General features: G+C 41.1%; 1 protein-coding gene and 1 long non-coding RNA gene across 7 annotated transcripts in view; both read right to left on the bottom strand.

Moving 5' to 3' along the window:
- Positions 1-2,260, bottom strand: part of CCDC112 (coiled-coil domain containing 112) — a 26,062-nt gene extending 23,802 nt beyond the window's left edge. For 3 of the 6 annotated variants that reach the window (XM_023746931.1, XM_014461158.2, XM_006109949.3), the window contains exon 1: positions 2,024-2,260. In XM_023746931.1, the coding sequence (XP_023602699.1) occupies positions 2,024-2,140 (117 nt within the window). In that variant the 5' untranslated portion in view covers positions 2,141-2,260. The other 3 variants (XM_014461216.1, XM_014461085.2, XM_023747076.1) reach the window with 3 other exon arrangements.
- A 3,984-nt stretch (positions 2,261-6,244) lies between these two features.
- The window catches only part of LOC111824981, a 34,675-nt gene continuing 19,521 nt past the window's right edge, over positions 6,245-21,398 (bottom strand). The window contains exons 2-3 of the long non-coding RNA XR_002828089.1: positions 11,006-11,060; positions 6,245-7,076 (exon numbers count right to left, since the gene is read on the bottom strand). This is a non-coding gene — a long non-coding RNA (uncharacterized LOC111824981). The remainder of the gene's footprint in view (positions 7,077-11,005; positions 11,061-21,398) is intronic.

Genomic DNA, 21,398 nt, shown 5'->3' with positions numbered 1-21,398 from the left:
AAGACAGAAAAGTTTTATGGAGAAAGCCAGCATGATGGCTAAACCATAAGGGTCATACATTTAAAAAAAATATTTTTAAAGTGTTTAAAAAATATTTTTACATACTAGAGGCCTTGGCGCATGAAATTCATGCACTGGGGGGGGGGGGGGTGCCTCAGCCCGGCCTGCACCCTCTCGCAGTCTGGGAGCCATCAGTCAGGACATCCTTAGCGCTGCTACAGAGGCGAGAGAGGCTCCCGCCACTGCCGCTGCACTCCCCAGCCATGACTCCAGCTTCTGGCTGAGCGGAGCTCCCTTATGGGAGTGCAGACCACCAGGGGGCAGCTCCTGCATTGGGTGTCTGCCCCCTGGTGGTCAGTGCGCATCATAGTGACCAGTCGTTCCTCAGTTCGGTCAATTTGCATATTAGCCTTTTATTATATAGGATTATGAATTTTTATATATTTTATATTTTTTCCTGAGTCATTTGGGCCAGAGTTAGAATATAAAGAGAATTATAAAGGATGTGTGAGAAAATGTGTCTGAGATGGAATTTCTTGAATTTATATAAGACACTGTATTTCCTTAGAACCTGGGTGGGAAACTTTTTTCCTGCCAAGGGCCATTTGGATATGTATAACATCATTCACGGGCCATACAAAATTATCAACTTACAAAACAGCTTGCTATATTTGGTCAAACATTTAACTAACTCACCCTTAATGCCTTGGCAGGGCCAGAGCAAATGATTTCTCCGGCCTTATATGGCCTTTCCCATCCCTCCCCTTAGAGGAAGAAAAAGATGGAACATGTTCTCAGCTCACAACAGCCTTCCCTCCGTTTGGACTGACCCACAAATATTTAGTGAGCACCTACTATGCTCCAGGACTAAACAGGCACAGGTCTTGGTGCTGGGAACACAATAGTGAATAAAAGTTTCTGCCCTTACAAAGTTTACACTCCTAAGGGTGGATGGTATATGGAGAAAGACATTTTTAAAAAATAGGTATAAAATATGTAATATATCACGGTAATAAGTGCTATGAAGAAAAAGAAAACCAGAAAAAGGGACGGGTTGTGCTGGATAAGGGAATTCAGTTTGGGGAGGGCATATAAAGAATCATTGAGCCGATGGCATTTGAACAAAGATACCTGGTGACAGTGCTAAGCATGGGGAAGAGCATTCTGAGCAGAGGGAATAGCAATTTCAAAGCCCCGAGGTAGGAGAGTGTTGGCATGTCTGAGTGACCACCGGGAGCCAGGATGGCCACACAGGGCGCTGGAGATGCAGCGACAAGGAGGTGGGGCGAGGGCGGGGCAGCTCCTCGCCGGGTAAGGATGTTGGCTTTTGTTGTGAACAAGATCAGCTCTGGAGGCTTCTGGACAGAGGGGTGTCATTACTGGACCGAGTCGCCCTGGCGTTGAGAATACTTTGGAAAGGCAAGCGTGGGAGAACAGAAACCAAGGAGGAAAGCAGTTCAGCCAGGGGGAAACGACGGTGTGGACAAGGGTAGTGGCGAGAGGAGGTGGATTTCTTCCGGATTTATCCTGGAGGTGGGACAGACAGGAACTGCCCGTGCTCAGCTGTGGGCTGTGAGGGAATGAGAGGAGCCAACACTCCCCCTGGAGGGACCCTCCGGTCCGCACGGTGGAGAAACGGGTCCCGCACTGATCTCTGGAAACACATCTGCCGCGCACCCTCCCCGGCAGGTACAATAACAGAGCAGCCACCGATCCCTTACCCGGCACACAGTCCCTCTCCACCAAGCACTGTGCGGGGGGCTCCCACACACGGCGGCCACGGCTCGGGCAGGTGCACACCACCAGCTGCAATTTTTTAGGGAAGAATCCGAGTCGCGGAGAGGAGGTGGCTCTCGGTGAAAAGCAGTGAAACGCACAGGCGAACAAAGCGCAACGCCGGGGCCGGGCCAGGCCTGGAGCCACGGGAGGCGCACCCCTCCCGGGCCGCGCTGCAGACACCTGTTCAGACACCGCTTCGGGCTCACCGCCGCCCCCACAGCGGTTCCGGCCCTCCTCCCTTTACCTGTTGCGGCACCGGCGCTGCTCCCACGCCGTTCCCGGCGGCCGCGCCCGCCCCCGCCACCGCCCCGGCTACCGCGGTGGCCGCTGCGGCCACCACAACCGTCGTCAGGGCAGCCATCTTTTCTCGCCGAGCCGCTCCGGCCGCGGCGACCACCCCGACCTGCGGGCTCAGGCGCCGGGACCCTCCCGGCAAGGCAGACGCTGCACGAAGCCGCTGGGCTTCCAGGCTCCGTCGGGATGCTGGGCCGGGCGTGGATGCGGGGCGGGGCCCGGAGCGCGGGGGGAACCTGGAGCGCGGGGCGGGCCCGGAAGCGCGGGGGCGGGGCCTGGGTCCGGACGAGGGGCGGGGCCTGGCTGGGGCGCAGGTTTGGGTAGAGTCCTGTCTTGGCTCTGAGTTGCTGGGGGCGGCTTGGGGGGGGGGGGGGGGTATAGCCTTCTCAGCAAAATCTTTCTACACCTAACCTCTCCCTGACCACCAGAAAAATGCATTGTTTTTCATTCTCATACTGAAATGTATTCTTGACATATATAGAAATATCTGTATCTATCTTAGATATATAAATATTTTACATAATAGAACTTCTTTCTAGGTTCCTACTAAGTGCTGGTGAGACTGAATCTAAATGAAAAAGTTTTGTTGATGAACTTGAACAAAAACTATATTTCACTTTTTAAATAAAGAAACAGAGCATGCCCCACACTGTCAGATACGAGAGACCGGAATGCATCAGGACTTGAGGCTTTTGTCTTTCCTTAATATCTTATATATTTGCATTTCTTTTCTCTTACACTGAAAATCTGGGTTCCTTAGAATATCAGCATATTTACTTATTTGCTTTTTCTCACACAATTAGGTAGTTTCAAATTACAATTCTAATATGACCACTAACAGTAAACTTATTAAGGGAAGTTTAAGAGCATTTTGCAGTTCTTCTCATCCTTGGAATATCTCCTGGACAGCATATCCAGGAAGAGTGTGATGGTCAAAAGTTTTCTGAAATCTGTCTTTTCTCTGTGTGGTTATAAAATCAATTTGTATATAGTTGGGTCCTTTCGATTGTATTTGTGTTCAATTTCAGTGTTTTCTCTTTTTATTTTTTCCCCCTGGATGCCAGTAGAAAATAAAGAAGACAATCAATCATGTTTGAATGGTTGTTGTCATTTGTAGGTAGTCCCAGGTTTACCTTCCTTAGATCAGCCTTGGGAAAATGAAAAATCTTCAGTGTGGTTGATAGTTTTATGACGACACCACTTAGACCCAATAGAGCACTTTTCCCTGAGAATTCCAACTCATTTGATGAACATGAACCTATCATTTAAAAATTAATTTCATGCCGGAACTGGTTTGGCTCAGTGGATAGAGCGTCAGCCTGCGGACTGAAAGGTCCCAGGTTTGATTCCGGTCAGGGGCATATGCCTGGGTTGCGGGCACATCCCCAGTAGGAGATGTGCAGGAGGCAACTGGTCGATGTTTCTCTCTCATCGATGTTTCTAACTCTCTATCTCTCTCCCTTCCTCTCTGTAAAAAATCAATAAAATATACTTAAAAAAATTAATTTCAGAAAAAGTTATTAGAAGGTCATTCTTTTATAGTTAAATAGAAAATTAAACTGTCATATCATCTACATATTCATAAGAACAAAATAACTTTTCTATTAAGTATTGATTCTTGCTTGAGAATTTAAATTAAAAAGACAGATCCCTACACATAAAAGTGCAAGTTAATAAGCTATACATCAAGAAACTAATAAAGAAAACAATGAGTGGTTGGGACTTTTGTAATGTTGGAGTTTGTTTGTTTGTTTGTTTTTACAATTATTATGTATTAACTAGAGGCCCAGTGCATGAATTCGTGCATGGGTGATGGGTAGGGTCCGTCAGCCTGGCCGGAGATTGAGGCCTTTTGGGGGGCTGGCCAGTAGCGGGGAGGGACCACGGGAGGGTGGCCAGCCGGTCCCCTGATCAGGGCCATGGCTATGGGAGGGGCTGCAGGAGGTTGGCTGTGGGAGTGCACTGATCACCAGGGGGCAGCTCCCGCATTGAGCATCTGCCCCCTGATGGTCAGTGCGTGTCATAGCAACTGGTCGACTGGTTGTTCTGGTCGTTCCAGTCATTTGATGGTACAGTCACTTAGGCTTTTAAGTATATAGATTTGAGCAGTTACACTGGCTATCTCTGGTCTTCTTTTTATTTGAGAAAAACAACCAACACTTTTTTAAAAGCATTGCTTTTTGTATTTTTGCTGAGATAATCCTGACACTGCCAGCTTAACATTAACTGATACCTATAAAATATAACAAATAGTAAATGTCTAGTGATGGACATAATTTGGAGCACAGAAATATTTTATGGCTTGCTCACACTGGCAAAAAAAATCAACAAGTATTAGAACCATTACCAGGGATAGACTGCAGATACCAAACCAGGTTGCCAAGGACAGGGAAGTACATGGAAGTGGAAATACTACTCTGATTTGAGCTTGGAAGTAGGCAGTATTGAGAGACTGCACAGATGGTGTTAGAGAGCAGTCTGAGGGAAGTATCTGGTAGAAACTTTGGTGGGATCAAAAATGAAAGGAAAAACAAGAAAGAAAAGGTTTTGGTTTTGGCAAATTTGTAAATTCAAGTGTGTGTGTGTGTGTGTGTGTGTGTGTGTGTTTTAATATATTTTTTATTGATTTTTTACAAAGAGGAAGGGAGAAGGATAGAGAGTGAGAAACATCAATGAGAGAGAAACACCGATCAGCTGCCCCCTGCACACTCCCCACTGGGGATGTGCCCGCAACCAAGGTACATGCCCCTGACCAGAATCGAACCTGGGACCCTTGAGTCTGCAGGCTGACACTCTATCCACTGAGCCAAACCAGTCAGGGCTCAAGTGTGTTCTTGATGTGACTGCTGGTAAGTGTAAATGAGTGAGAGATAAGGACTAGTTCTTGTAGATCTATTTCCTATCAGTATTTCTGCAAGGACTGGTTCTTAGTTTGGGAGGCAGGATGTTCACTCTCTTGGCAGAGCTTGGAATCATAGCTGTCAGACAGATTGTAGAACTGCTCTACCTCTTAAGGCTGCCAAGCCATGGGGAGACTACCCGGAGAAGGGCAGAATAAGGGGGGGCTCTCAAGACAGAGCGGATTAAATGACATATTTTATAAGGTAAATCTAAATTGATAAGATAGATCTAACATATTGAACTATATTCATTGAAAACAGGGACTATACCTTCTTTTTTAATATTCATGAAACATTCACAAAAAAATGGCCATATATTTAGGCCACAAGTCCTCAGTAAATGCCAAACAGCAGAAATAATGCAGATATAATTCTCTGGTCACAAGCAAACTAATTGAGAAGACAAAAAGACCGAATTACCTGGAATTTTAAAACTCTAGAGTCAAAGAGGATATAAAAAATAAAACTGCAATTGAGTTAGAAAACATTGGTGACATTACATATTAGTATCCATAGATTATAGCTAAAGCAATCCGCACAAGAAAATTAGCATTTCAATAATTACATTAATAAATAAGAAAGAATAAAAATAAATGAATTAACCACCCAGCTTAGGAGGAAATCAACAAACAAACAAAGGAATGAAGGAAACATGAATTAAGAAGTGTTAAAGCTAAAAATATAAAATAAAAAACAGATAAATGGTGATTTCAATGAATAAATTTAACAAATTAAGATAGATAAATCCACTAGCTAAACTGATCAAGAATTAAAATTGCCAAAACCGGTTTGGCTCAGTGGATAGAGTGTTGGCCTGCGGACTGAAAGGTCCCAGGTTCGATTCCGGTCAAGGGCATGTACCCGGGTTGTGGGCACATCCCCAGTGGGAGATGTGCAGGAGGCAGCTGATCGATGTTTCTCTCTCATCGATGTTTCTAACTCTCTCTCTCTCTCTCTTCCTCTTTGTAAAAAATCAATAAAATATATTTTAAAAAAAATAAAATTAAGGCAGCACAAATAACATTAAAAAAACACAAAAAAGAATTTATAAGACTACTTTGCTCAATTGTCTGCAAAGAAATGTGAAAATCTAAATAAAAAATTTTTTCTAAGAAAAGACAATTTTTCAAAATTGGTAAATTAAAAATTCAAACATTAAACATTAAAGAAGAAGGAAAAAGTTGTCAAAATGATAGGCTCCCAAAGACCACCAGGCCCAGAGGGCTTCACAGGTTAATTTTACCAAATATTATGGGATAAGTAGGCTCTAATGTTTTTAAAATTGTTCTAGAACAGAGACAAAATGAAGAAAATTCCGGATTATAATAATAAAAGTGACATATGCTTCTTACTCAAAACTGACAGTAATTGCACACAAAATTCCTGACAAAAATCAATTATGAATATTGATGCAAAAAACGTTTACTGAAGTTTTAGCAAATGAAATCTAGCAGCATCTCTGAGGAATGAAAAGAAAAATACTTTTCTCCATAGGATCCTAAGAATGTTTCCATATTATTCACTATGTTGGGAAGTGGTTGGGTACAGTCAGTTGGCTCATCCAGCATCTATTCTTATCTGTTTTTAGTGTGTCATCCTATATTAGAGAGGCTGGGAAACTCAGGATTCTTGTTTCCCAGGCTCCCTTGCAACTAGGACCCTCAATGTAAATACGTTTTGCCAATAGGATGCATTCCTGTGAAACTTGATTTCAAACTCAATGAAATAGGAGGAAAGGTGATGCCTGAGGCATTCATTTTGCTGAGGTGTAGCAGGTGTGATGAAACTCTGGAGCTGACAGTTCTAGCATCAGTGTCCTGATCCAGAGGTGATAGATCAGAAGGAGTGTTTTGCTGGAGCTAAGAATTCTGGTGGCAACTTCTCATTCCTAGATCACATCAAGATGGTGTGCTCCTGGAGCTAATGGGTGGGTGTGAGTCTGACATCTTGACTGTAGCAGAGGGAGGGAGCGGGTCTCTTGGTGGGCCAGTGCTGCAGTGTGGTTCTGGGAGTTATTCTGGGAGTTAGCCTCCTCCTCCTGGTCTTCACTGATTTTCATTTCCGGCATTAAATCCCTTTCTGTTTTCTGCAACTGAACCCTGGCTGATAAAATAGATTACAAGAAAAAAATTGTAAGATTTTATCCAAATATGCTGGAAAGGCATTTGATAAATTTCAACATCCATATTTGACTTTAAAAAATCTCCATAAAACAGGGAAGATAGGTAATTTTTAAAAGCATTATGTTTAATGAGTAAACCTGAGACACATTCCCATTAAAATCTACAGCAAGATAATTATGTCTACAGTCTATTATTTAGCATAGTTCTGGAGGTTTTCCAATGGAATTAGGCAAGAGAAGGACATAAGAGGTATAAACACTGGAAGAAGAGGACATTTAATACTGCTTACAGATAATTGTGTACCTGGAAAACCAAGGAACTCAATTATAACTTGAGATGGATGGTATCAAATTAGTGTGTAAAAATCAATTGCCTTCATCTATACAAACAACAACCAGTTAGAAAACATAATGACTATATGTCAATTATACCTTTAAAAAAAAAGGCCCAAATTGCAATAGCAAAAATGGAAATACTTATAAATAAACTGAAACCTAGTATTTGACAAAGATAAAATTTTAAATTAGCAATCCAGCCCTAGTAGATGTGGCTCAGTTGGTTGGGCATCATCCCATGTACCAAAAAGTTGCTGGTTAGATTCCTAATCAGAGCATATATGGGTTTCAGGCTCAATATTCAGTAGGGGGCAGGCAGAAGGCAGCTAATCAATCTCTCACATCGATGTTTCTCTTTGTCCATTTCCCTTCCTCTCTCTCTAAAAATCAATAAAAATATTAAAAATAAATAAAAAATAAATTAGCAACCCAAAGAGGACTTCTGAAAGGTTAAGTTTCATGCATGTTTAAAATTATTTAGCTCACAACAGGACAGTTTGACTCAATAGAAAACTCAAGATAGAAAGAAAATTTCCCTCAGAATGCTGAAGATATTGTTCTGTTGTCTCTTTTTTTTTAGTATTGCTACTGAGAAATCCAATATCATCTGATTCTTGTTTGTCTGTAGCTAATCAAGTCATTTAGCTCTTTACTGTCAGAGGTTTGAGCAGAACTCAAAGCCTGCCAAATCCAGGAGAGCACTGGAGTGTTCTCTCTATCACCATAATGCCATAATACCAAAATGATAAGCAAAATTAATCTCCAACCGACTCATCTCATATTTTTATTTTATTATTTTAAAAATATATATTTTTATTGATTTCAAAGAGGAAGGGAGAGGGAGAGAGAGAGAGAGAAACATCAATGATGAGAAAGAATCATGAATTGGCTGCCCCACACTGGGGTTGGAGCCCCCAACCCGGGCATGTGCCCTGACCAGGAATTCAACCGTGACCTCCTGGTTCATAGGTCAATGCTCAACCGCTGAGCCATGCCAGCCGGGCTCATCTCATATTTTTAAATGATTTTCTACCATGGAATTTGAGAACCTCACTTTTCTTAAACAATATAAAACTGCATTTCTATTTTTATCCACCAGATGTCATCTGAGAAACAATAAACAACTGTACAGTCTATATTTGATTTTTTGCAAAATAAAAGAACTTTAATCTTTTATGCATGAAAATTAGAACGTTCTTGTTATATCAGCAGTAGGCATAAGAAAGCATTTACCAGTTGAATCCTTGGCAGATAAATAAAAACATTTACTCTCATAGACTCTCAAATATAGTCAACTGACATTTAGTCTCTTAAGTAGATTCAGTTTCCCAAATTTTAAACTAAATCTAAGAGTTCCTCATAGTTCAAGTTGTTAGAATATTTTAATACTATCAATTTCTATATAATATAAACAGTTAAAAAAACAAACCTCAACTACTTACCAGAATGTAAACCAAAATAATAAAGACGAGTAACTTCTAATTCATGAACGAATTTTTACCAACAATCTCATTCAGACTTCTGTAACCTATTGTTCCCTAATGTGTGTGACCAGACTCCTTAAATGACCCGCAAACCTTGTCTGATCTGGCCCTGACCACCTTTCTTGCCTTCTTCACTTCCTCTCTTGGTTCTCCAGCTACCCTGGGCTTCTTTCAGATCCTCAAATGTACCAACAAACCTTTGCATATGTTGCATATTTTTCAGTGCCATTACTGATTATCTCACAGGTGGGTAGAAGGGTGGAACAGCTTTTCCACCCAAGAAACCATTTGCATAGGGGATTTCTCCAGGTACTGCCACAACACGGCACAGGGACCCTTGCTGGAATCGTCAGTTATTTCACAACTATCATTCATTCAATAGCTTTCTATTGAATAATCATTATGTACCAGTTACGCTGCTTAAAGCCAGGGCTGTAAAACCAAATGAGACATGCCAGTGGACTAATAACTGAAGTCCAGTGTGGCGCATATAAATACAATGCACAGGGTATTACAGGAATGCACAGCTCAACATAAATTAGAGTTGGGGCTGGGCGTCCTCATGAGAGCTTAAAGAGGAGACACCGGAGCTTGGTTTTCAAGGACAAAAAGCATTTAATTGTAGTAATAAGGGAAGGTCAAACAGTTGCTTAGAAGAGAAAATAACCTGAGGGAGGGCACAGAGAAACGGACACAAAGTCATGTTTGGGGAACTAGGAGAAAGTCATCATGCTCTCACAGAGCGTGGAGCCAGTCCAGCTAGAGGCTAGGAGACTCTTAGTGATCCTGAGAATTGACAAGTTAGTTCCTTCACCTCCACTCTCACATCCCAATTCCCCCATTAAATAATTTTATTTTTTTAATAGGAGGCAAAAAATTAGTTAGAGACAGTAGAAAAGTTTTCAACATGAGTCACAGTCATGGCAAGTGCAGGTTTATAAACCTGCATGAGTTTCCAATACTAGTTTTCTAGGGAAAACAACTGAAGCTGGTCATAGAAACCAGGCAAAGATCTAGTGAGAATATGTGGCATCTGTAATAAGAGGCTCCTGTAGCCTGGCTTCTGTTAGAAACCAGAGCCTAAGGGAGCCGCTTCTGAGCTGCCACTTTTCAGGGCGGTGCGATCCCAGAGAAGCAAGCCTGAGGGAAGCGTGAGGCCGGGCCAGCGTGAGGGAGGCTTGAGTCTGTCTGTTATTGGCAGCAAGTGTGGTTAATACTCCAGCTCATGGGGTGCGTGCAGTCAGACCAAATAAGGTCCTGCTTCTCAAGGTGGCCCAGGAGAGAGGAAGGGAAAGGAGTCTATCTGCCAGCTCTTTTCCACTCCCGGTCTCCCACTGGTCAAGAGTCTGCCCCATCGGGCATTAATGCCCCAGGAAAGGTGTGACTGGTCTCTCCAGGCATCTAGAGGAAGCCGAGGCTATACTACTTCAATGCCATTGAAGTGGCATTTGTCAGATGCTTTTTGACCACCCTTTACCGTGGGCTTCATTTTTTATTTGGACAATGTCCTAATTTCAGAGAGTCTGCTGGCCAAAGAAGCCAGAAACCCTCTCGACATCTTAGATTTGAGTATAGAGAGTCCAGGTTCTGCCCATGCGGAAGTGAGTGAGGTACCTCAAAGAATCCATCGTGGCAGGTAGAGGGACCGGCGGCACCTTCCAGAGACCACTGCCAGAGGGTCCCCCTCCAGTGGTCAGAGCGGGGTGTCTGTGCCTAGGGACAGTGCAATGTCCCTGGAGCCATCCTGCGTGTAACTGTATGTGGCTCCTGGTCTCAGAACATCCATGGTTGAGGTTGGTTCTCTGGCCCTCACTGAGATTCTTAGAACTACTTAAAACCTTTAATAAAATGATATTCTTTCCCTTAAACTAGCTAGAGTGGGTTTTGTTTCTGAAATCAAGAACCTATAAAGATTCATGTTCCCTAAAAATAAATTCTGGATTGTCTTCAAGTTATGACATAATTCTAATCCTAGATCTGCTCATTTATGTGGGACACATCTCATTAATTTCTATTCTGTAACCTACAATCACAGAATTCTAGAATCTTAGACATGGAAAGATCCTTTTAGAGACTAGTTTCTCACTCACCTTTGGCTTTGAACAAACTTTAATACCACATCCATTTGAAAGAACCGAGTTTCTCCTGAAACAAACAAACAGAAGTTTGCACGGGCTGAAATGTCTTTGTGCCAGTCAGTCAGTGAGTCGGGCTGCAAGGGCACTCTTGGGAAATTTTATTTATGTGACAGACAGGTGAAGAACCTGCAGGCTGTAACCCAATTTAGTCAGATTCTCCTGGTAGAAAAAAAACAGTGACCTATAAATCAGCACTTTTCCTGCAACATCTAGTGAAACCAGGTCACTATTTCCAGCCCTAATTTTGTTCCCTGGTCTCTTAGCATTTAGCTATGTCACGAATTTCCTTTTGATAAAGTTGATTAGTAAATCTGCAGGAAAACCAAAAATTTAAGGCAAAACCCACAGGAATTTTTGGAAAGTGTACCAGATATGTCACAGTTATATTATACTAGGATCATAAATTATAAAAATTATTATGGCAATGTTCTTCCTTTTAGGACATCATAAAAAATATGATGAAACTTTCGATTTGTTTTCATTTCTCTCTTGAGTGGAAGGTTATCGTGGCCAATGGGCACTGATTTGGGTCTTTATTTAGAACTATTTGTTCCCCAAGGGTGGCTGAGTGAGTTTGGGTGGTAGATGGGGGGACGTCTCAGAATCACTAGAGGACACTGCCACCGCTCTCCTCCCCCATGGTTCTCATATGCTGCCCTTTAGGTGAGGATGGCAAAGAAACAGCTCTGTAAAGCTGGCAAGATGGCCCTATGCAGTCCAGAGAACTGTGCCCCAAATAGAATACCTAGAAATATACTTATTTATTATTATCTTTTAACCCACATCCAAAGATATTTTTTTATTAATTAATTTATTGTTTGGTAATCCTCACCGGAGGATATTTTTTCCATTGATTTTTAGAAAAAAGTGGAAGGGAAGGAGGGACAGAAGGGAGAGAGAGAGGGAGAGAGAAATATTGTATGAGAGAGACACATGTGTCGGTTGTGCCCTGACCAAGGTCAGGGATTGAACCTGCAACCCAGGTTCATGCCCTTAGTCAGGAATCAAACCCGAAACCCTTTGGAGTGAGGGCTAATGCTCTAACCACTGAGAATGCCTATCAGGACATTAATTTTTAATATTTTTTTTTAGAGAGAGGAAGGGGGTGGAGAAAGATGTGAGAGAAACATTGATCAGTTGCCTCCCATAAGCACCTGGGGATGGAACTTGCAACCTTTTGGTATACAGGACAATGCTCCAATCAACTGAGCCATCTGGCCAAGGCAGGGTAGTTTATTTTTAAAAACAGAGATATTCTTTCCTATGCAAGCAAATACCTGTGTGTGAATTTATATTTTTCTCCTATTGCTACACAAATATTTATATGCTATATACACTGTTTATACATCTTAGAGGCTATTCTATAACAGCACAAACGATTATTCTTTTTGATGACTGCAGAATATTGACTGAGAACCTGATAATTTCTCAGCTATACTCTAATTACTCTATTTCCTCCAGTCTCATCTCATTGTCAACTCTAAAGTAATTAGATAATGTAGCAGCATTTTCTATTAGCCAACAGTTTTACCTTTCTATAGGAAATACTATTTAGGATATGGAAGGGTACTTTGCTAAACGTGACATATTTTTATTGATGGTTTTTTATTTTGTATATTTAAAACCTGGTTTTAAAAGAAAGACTATAAGCTTTGCTTTTCCCAAATATTTTCTCTCCTCTTGGCACTGATCTTTACTTATTGATCCTAAATACATGCAGGGTTGGTTTTATGTTATTCCCAAGTGCCTTTGATAGAATTCTATTTCCTATTTCAATCAGAGTTCGTGACCAGAGGGCACATGGTCTGAAAGTAGCCTGGAATTTTTGAAGGATGGGGTGGCAGCCAAGCTCCTCCTCTGCCCTGCCCCAAGTGGTTCTTTAGCTTTCCTGACCTCAGAAAACATGTCCTTGGAATGGATGCTGGCCTAACATTTGGTACAATCTGATCTTCTGGTCCATTCCTTTAAAGTTTACAAAAATTTTTTCCTGATGTAGTTACTAAGCATGGCTGTAATCAAAGGATCTCTCAAAGTCTCAAAGTTCAGGAAAGTGACAATAAATGAAATATGCTGTGTCACTCCCCGCCCCCCCCAAGACCAGCTACCAATAATTTACAACTAACAATGGTTCTCTTTCATCATGCTACCAAATATGATGGCAAGAGAGAAAAGCTACCTGTAATTCTATGTATTTCTGCTGCTACCAAGACTCACGAGCCTATAACACCATCCTTAGTACAAAGAAAAGTCTAGAGAATAAAAACCTTGGAGTAAATAACTCTCTTTTTTTGAAGAGAGGTGCAGAGGGAAAGATGGCAATGAAAGGGAATACTTTGTGCAATTATAGATCATTTCTAATAGCCCTAACCAGATCAGAAGGTTATTTCTGCTAAGAAATTGAAAGTTCTGGCAAACACAAAATCCTTTTACCTCCTTTACTTCTGCCTTTTCTTTTCATGTTGCTGTTACTCTGGGTTCTTCCTGTCTTATTCTCTTCTTGTTCTGTACAATATCATTACATCACAGGTTGGAATTTCATCATGGTGTTTATTATTTCCATATCCATATATTAGATTTAACCTCTATCTTTCCCCCATATTTAAGACTCATATAGCCACAAAATTCTTAGACACCTCCATTTGGATGTTAAACATATACTACAAATTCAAATTATTTAAGATCAAATCTGTCATCTTTATCTTCAAACCGCCATTTATCCAAGCTACAAACAAAGCATCAGTACTGATGCTTTCATTTTCACATTTATCTCAAAATCCAACCAGGTGTTGAGTCCTTTGGGCTCCTACAGGTTCTCTGACGCCATGCTTTCTCCTGCCTTCCAGCATCTGTAATGCTGTTCACGCTTCCTTTGTCCTCTTCATCCTCCCTTTTCCCCAACCTGTACTTCAGCAGACTAATGCCAACGCAAAACTCGAGGGTTCATCCTAAACCTTCCAAACCTTTCAAGTCTGATTTGAATGACCCTTTTATGTGATCTTAATTTTGCATCTTAAAATCCTCTTATTATAATATTTTCACACTGTATCATAATGGCATTGTTTGGTATATGTCTCATTTACTACATTAAATTTCTGGGAAGAACAAGGTTATGTTAATTTTGTTCTCACTGGCATCCCTTCATCCCTAGCATTATGTCTGGGTCAGTGTAGACCTTCAATAAATATGACTTGAATGAAAGGGAAAAAACCCAAACCTCTTTTTTTAAAGAACCAGCAACACTACTTTTAGGTGTTGTAGCAGAGATGGTCAGCCATCCTCCAAACATTTATTTCACCTTCCGAAGATAGAGTAGTGTGGGAAATGAGGCTGCCTAACCAGGGGCAATATATCCTAGCCAGGATGCATTTAGGTGCACTGGTTCTCACCAATGGAAGTTGAGTGGACAAAATGTGTGTCATTTCTGGGCCAGAGCTTAAAAAGCTAGTACACGTTTTGCACTCTCTCTTTCTCTGTTATTGGCTGGATGTTGAAGAATAGGCTAACCTTGACAGGAGGCAAGATCTCCTGCAGCCTAGGTCTCTGAAAGGTTCCATGGGACAGAGCTGTCTACCCCCTTACTCACACCTACCTCAAACATGTACTTGGACTTTACATAAGCAAGAAATAAACTTCCATTACGTAAGCCACAGTGATTTCAGCATTTATCTGAACTTGGGTTACATCAGCTAGAATTTATTAACTCACATGGATAGATAGATACCTACCATAGAAAAACTCTTGCGCAAAGAAACATATACATAAATATGTCAATTATAGCATTGCTCATTCTGAAGGAAAAATGGGCACTCTCAAAAGGAGCCCTTCAAATGCCCTGGAGTTTATCCAGAGGACCTGAGCACTTTGCTTTAGGGATAACAGCCAAATGGACCATAACACTCTTGATTCAGATTCAAGTTTAAATGACATTTCTCAACTGAGAGAGCAGCCCCAGTGAAGTGATTGAGTGTTTATGGACTCTAGAGTTGGACCTAAATCCAAATCTAGACCTACTGACCTACTAGCTGAGTCAACCTAGGGCAAATTACTCAACTCTCTGTTTCTGTCCATCTCCTACCTGCCTGGTCAGGTTGTTTGTAAGGGTTAAGTGAGGCCATGAGTCTAAAGCCCTTAGTAAGGTCCCTGCATCTGGCAGAGGCCCAGCAGTTAGCAAGCAGGATCCCTGGTGTTCCTGTGCACGTGGGCTCTGCTTCAGAGACCCATCTCAGAGAGATCTTGTGAGAATGACAAAATGTGTCACTCCATGAGAAACTAATATTTCTAATCCACCAAATAGGTAAAAAGCTATTTTATTTTATAAACTTCATTTAGAAAATGCATTTTTTATGGTATTAGAACAAATGTCCAATATTTAATTTGCTTTGGTAAAATCTGGGTCAATCATCTTTCAGTTCAATAAAAATATAATCCTACTGGAAAGCCATGTTCTTTATCTGTCCCATTTGTAATTTCTCACTCAAATCTGTGTCTATATGAAATTCTGAAATTTTGCAAGAATTAATGTTCCCTAGGTCTGTCTAGATTGATGTTAAATAATTTATATGAAGAATATTAAAGCTTGGTCAAGACCACAACTCTTTCAGATATTTTGCTTGACATTTAGAACTTCCAGGTTTAAATATGGAATTAAATTTGTTTTCTTATTTGATAAGTATCTGTCTTCTTTCCCTAGTACATAAGTTCTGTGAGAACCTGGAACTTCACCTGCTATATAATAAGAACTTAATAAGTCACTGTTGAATGAATGAATGAATAATTGAATGAATGAATATATGAACAAACCAACAAGGTTTTTAACCACACAACTAAAAAAAAAGTCTGAGCTAGAAAATAAGATGTGTACACAGGCTAAGCCTCTTTCATCTAAATACACTGAATTTAGTTTTTCTCTAAATTCACAGAATTATTTTTCATTCTCCCCTCTTTTTTATTTATGACGTTGATCTAGAATCTTTTCCATGTATGAACTGAGTGCATTTTATGTTGTATGCAAATTTAAATAAATTTTCAATTATAATATTCATGTGCTATTGACAAATGAACTGGACATGTTTGGTCCTAGGAGAGACTCCTGACGAACTAGAGGCCTGCTTTCACGGCAACCTTAGCTCACCAGTATAGGTAATTTAAGGGGCTGCTTCGATTTCTCATTCTGTATAGTGTAATTTTAGTTCTAGTACAAAAGAACTTCTGTTAGAGGTCTTTCCAAGAGTTAGTGACATCATTTATTCCATATGACAAGTCTATTTTTACTTTTTGTGAAAATATTAAAGAACCACTCTCAGGTGCAACATTATTTTCCTTAATTGGCTTTTATATGATAACTTTTCATATTAAAAAGCACACACACCTGGAAATGGAACCGTAGACAAAAAGTTTAAAGGTGTTGATGTGAGTTTTGTTCTTTTCTGAAAGAGGGACTTGGCCTTTGACCATGATCCCAGAGACAATGAAGGGAATTCCATTTGTCTGCTGGTCTGAAAGGCAGTTTGATAAAAATTAACAAGGAGGATGTAATTGCTAATTAAAAGACACTTCTATAGACTTTCCAAATAGGAAAGTCCTGCCTAAATGACAGGAAATAGAATGCAAGTATCAGAAGAATGCATTTTGAAAGCACATTCTAAATAGCTGTTTGACTGTCTTTCTGTGTCACCCCACTGCACTCCAGTGACATACTGCTCCCTGACCTAAATTAACTTTTCATAAAGAGTTCTTATTTTCTACCCCAGACTTTTTTTTTAAGTTGTGGGGTAGAAACCTTGCCAGTTCATTCATTGAACAACTATTCATTAACTACCAATATGTACAGAGGAAATTCCAGGCTCTCACAAAGCTTATGTACTAGTGGAGGAACACAGACATTGTCAACTAAGCAAATGAATAAACAATATAATTCCAGTTACTGATGAGGGATATGAATAAACTAAAACAGGAAGATGTGATGGAGAAGGTGAGTGGGTGAACTTAAGAGAAAGGCGGTTGGGGAAGTGCCATTTGAGCTGAGACCCAACTCCTGAGCAAGAACCAGCCCCATGAAGAGGTGGGGACACTCTTCCAGGCAGAGAGAAGTGAGGGGAAGGCGGGTGTAAACACCTAAGGCATGAGCTTGGAACAAAAGAAAGAAAGCTTATGTGGTGGGCCTCGGTGAGCAAGGAGAGAATGGTGGCAGGTGGAGGTCAGAGAAGTAGGCAGAGGAAAATCTTGGAATTTATGCCAAGACAAGAAGTTGGCAGAACATTTTACTCAAAGGAGGGACTGTGTTTTCAAAAATCACTCTGCATGCTACGTGAAGAATGGCTCTATTTTAACTTTATACTTATTTCAATTAATCCAGGAATTCTACCTAGATCAATACAAGAATTACGTTTTGTTCTGTTTTTGTTATTTTCAAATCCAGATTAGTTTGTGATCCCTCCCCTTATTCTTCCTTATCTCTAGATGTGACCTCCAGAAATAGTAGAGCCTTTAGGGAATAGCCTTTTCTATCCCCAGAGAACATGACGATAATGACTGCCTGCATAAGAAACATCCAAACCTATAGTGAATTTTTATAAGAGTTTATCTGAGCCAAACTTATGACATATACAAGGGAGCAAGATCTCAAATGCTTTAAAGAATAACAGTTTTGCCGACTCTTTTACGCATTTGAAATTAAATAGGGGATGTAAGGAAGATTGGAGGAAGCAAGGTAGGGAGTGGGTTATAGGAGAGTTAAGATTATGGGCTCTCCAGAGGGCTAAAACCTGCCTCAAGGGGTATTACTTCTGGCATTTCAAAGCTGTGTTAGTCTGTGAGTCTGTAACTATTTAGCTTGTTAGTTCATTTTATTCATTAGATGAACTCATAGATAGAGAGCAGGCTGACAGCTATTGGGGGTGGAGGACTGGGTGGAGTGGGGGAGTGGAGGGATTGAGCAAAAAAAAAAAAAGAGAGAGAGAACTAAGGGACAGGAACAACAGCGTGGTGATGGGTGGAGGAAGGAGGGAAGTTAGAGAAGGGTATTGCGGGTAATAAATGGTGATGGATAGAGACTTGACTTGGGGTGGTGAACACACAATACAATGTACAGATGTGTTGTAGAACCGTGCACCTAAAACCTATATAATTTTGTTAACCAGTGTCACCCCAATAAATTCAATGAAAAGGAAAAAAATATATGTATATGTTTTTTAAAAGATGTGTTAATATATTTTATTGATTTTTTACAGAGAGGAAGCATCGATGAGAGAGAAACATTGATCAGCTGCCTCCTGAACACCCCCTACTGGGGATGTGCATGCAACCAAGGTACATGCCCTTGACCGGAATCGAACCCGGGACCCTTGAGTCCGCAGGCGGACGCTCTATCCACTGAGCCAAACTGGTTTTGGCTACTTAATCATTTTTTATGTTTACCTCTCTAAACTTATAAAAATAAGACAGTCTCCATAATACTCAAGACTGTGTTTTTCTCCTCTTTTTGTATAAGGGGAGAATATAAAGCAAAGTAAAACCAAAAGATTCTTCCAATATACTCTAGTTTGAGAGTGGAAAATATAAGCTCTTACTGGGTTGACTCAAAAGTAAATTTAAAAAAACACAAAATGAATAAAATGAATCTGATTTTTATCTTTCTCCCCCTTTACTTTTTCATGTAGGTAGACCAAAAGATCAAATAGCAGACTTCTTTTTCAAAAAAAAAATGCTTAGAAGTAAAAGTAATAATCTCTATAGAAAAAGCAAACAGAAATGAGGACAACTGGGGTGACACAATGTCACCCACTGCAGAAGACATGAGAGTCCATGATCTCCACTGCAACATGCATGACGCAACTGATAAGTTTTTGTTGAGAAGTCATTATATCCCAGACACTGTACTAGGTATTGTGGGGAGACGGGAATTTAATAATATAGGATAAAAAGTATAACGCCATCTGAACACTTTCAGTCCAGTTGGGAGACACGTGGATCCCACAGGAAGGAACTGGACAGCGATACAGAACAGTACACAATTAAATAAGTAGCTGGCATGTACACTGGTTGTGGGCCACACACGGGGCAGAGAGCTTTGCATATGCTACTCACTCAAGTTTCACAACCACTCTGTGAAATCACTGTCACCGTCCCCAATTTACAGATGAGGAAATGGAGGCTTGCAGGGTTCATTACAATATGTCATTTGCAATAGCCTGGTTTTCCACGCTCACTGGAAATGTCTCTCTCATGTACGTATCTTTCCAGCCCCAAGGATGGAATGGAAAAGTGCCCTCTCTGCAAATGTGCAGCTGGAGCTGGGAGGCAGTGTAGGGTAAATCTTCTTGGGCCTGATGTGGCCCTGAGATTTGGTCATGTTAACCCTGGGTATTGGACCCACCTGAGCTCCAGGAAGCAGGAACTAGGGCACAGAGCTCCTCCATTCCTGAGAGCTTTAGGTGCTTCACTGTTGTTTTCCATCTTTATTTTGGCCACAGAACTCTTTGCTCAAACGTTTTATACTGGGGGAAAAGACAGGGAAAACAAAGAATGGCTTTGGTTGAAGAAGACAGTGGGGGAGGAGTCAGAGTCCCACCTGCTCCCACCACCTCCCTCCCCTGGAGGCCCCACGAGGGGCTCGTATTTAAGCAGTTACTGCACAAAGCTCTGCTGACTCTTGCTTCCTTGAGCCAAGGAGACACAAAAGTATTACCCTGTAAGGCACAGCGGGATGAGAGACCTGGTGAGAAGATAAAGTTGGTGCCCAGGCAAGCAGAGGAAGGAGGCTACTCCTCACCTGCTTGGTACTGGGAAGGCCCTGGTGCCCACAGAGTCCGGCTTCACCTGCTCCTCGCCCACTCTGACACCAGGATTCCCCAGTTACAGCATCCATGTTCAAATGCAAGTATTTTAAAAAGGGGTCTGAAAGTTTTTAATAGCCAGGAGACAGAAAAAAACACAGAGGAAGAAGAGAAAGACGGTCCAGAGTGGAAGCCAGGGGCTAAGAGAAACCCTCTGCTTTACAATGTTGCTGAGATCCAGCCTTGAGTGTGAAGTTTGTGGCAAGAAGCCTTCCTGCCGATTCGAGCAGGTGAAGTCCTGTCAGAGCAGAGGCAGCTCAAGGCACAAACCAGCTGGACAAAACAGTTGCTTGGACGCTCATACAGGGCTTTAAATAGAAAATAAAATGCATATGTCCAGATTTGAGAATTTGATATGGGACACGAGGCCATTTCACTGCTCTTTAAAGCAAGCCAATCTTTTAAAGCAGGTTTTCTTGCTTTCAGAATTATTCTGTATTCTTTGGAGGCTTGCTTTCTTACTTTTGGCACCATGTGGCTTTCTTTTGGCTTCTTAGATTAAAAGAGTATGATACATATATTCAACGTTTAAAAAAAAAAACAAGCCCAAAATTATACATTTTCTAGAGAGGGAACTTTCACCCTTGCGTTTCTGATGTGAGCCTTTGATACTCTGCCAGGATTTGACTTTGAGCCATTGATCCATTAGGATGATATAAAAGTCTATCTCCTCTGCTCCATGACCCACAGCTTGAGGCCTTCAACAGAAAAACTAACATTACAGATGATGGTTCACAGATCCCACTGGCAGATTTCAGGGTCAGAGATTTCCAAAGAGGGAAATTTCCTAGAGAGTTTCTATGCAAAGATTTAAGCAAGCCTCTGTCTTTTGAATATTCTGAACACTCCTCTTTCCTTCGTGTACAACTAAAAAATTAGAACAAGATGTCAGACCACACGTGCCAAATCCTTCCAATTAACAGGATACTTAATTTTTAAAATGTTATTTTTCAATTACAGTTTGCATTCACTATTATTTTGTATTAGTTTCTGGTGTACAGCATAGTGGTTAGACAATCATACACTTTACAAAGTGCCCCCCACCCCGATATTTATATAATACTATTATATTATAATAACTTGGGGATCAAGCCCACAACCTGGGATGTGACCTGACTGGGAATCAAATTGTGACCTCCAGGTTCATAGGTCAATGCTCAATCACTGAGCCACACTGGTCAGGCCAATCTATAATTCTTTTTTTTTTTATTTTTTTTATTTTTTATTTTTTATTTTTTTTTTCGCTATAAGTATTACAAAGGGTATTACATAAGTGTCCTTCCCCCCCCCCCACCCTTGAGAGGCCCTGGCCTCCCTTACCCCCCAGGGTCTTATGGCCATTAGTTAAGGTTATATGGATGCATACAAGACCTTCGGTGGATCTCTTAATCCCCTCCCTCCTGTTCCCCAACCCTCCCTGGGCTTCCCACTGCAGGTTGGAAATAGGTTTGGGGGAGCGCTGCCACTGTTTTTATTATTTTTTAAAGGTGTGTAATGGTCTTTATATTCCA

Source organism: Myotis lucifugus, unplaced genomic scaffold (genome assembly GCF_000147115.1).
Source record: "Myotis lucifugus unplaced genomic scaffold, Myoluc2.0 scaffold_0, whole genome shotgun sequence".
NCBI lineage: Eukaryota > Metazoa > Chordata > Mammalia > Chiroptera > Vespertilionidae > Myotis > Myotis lucifugus.
The sequence above is the reverse complement of the archived record's forward strand: the minus strand, read 5'-3'. Positions and strand labels throughout refer to the sequence as shown.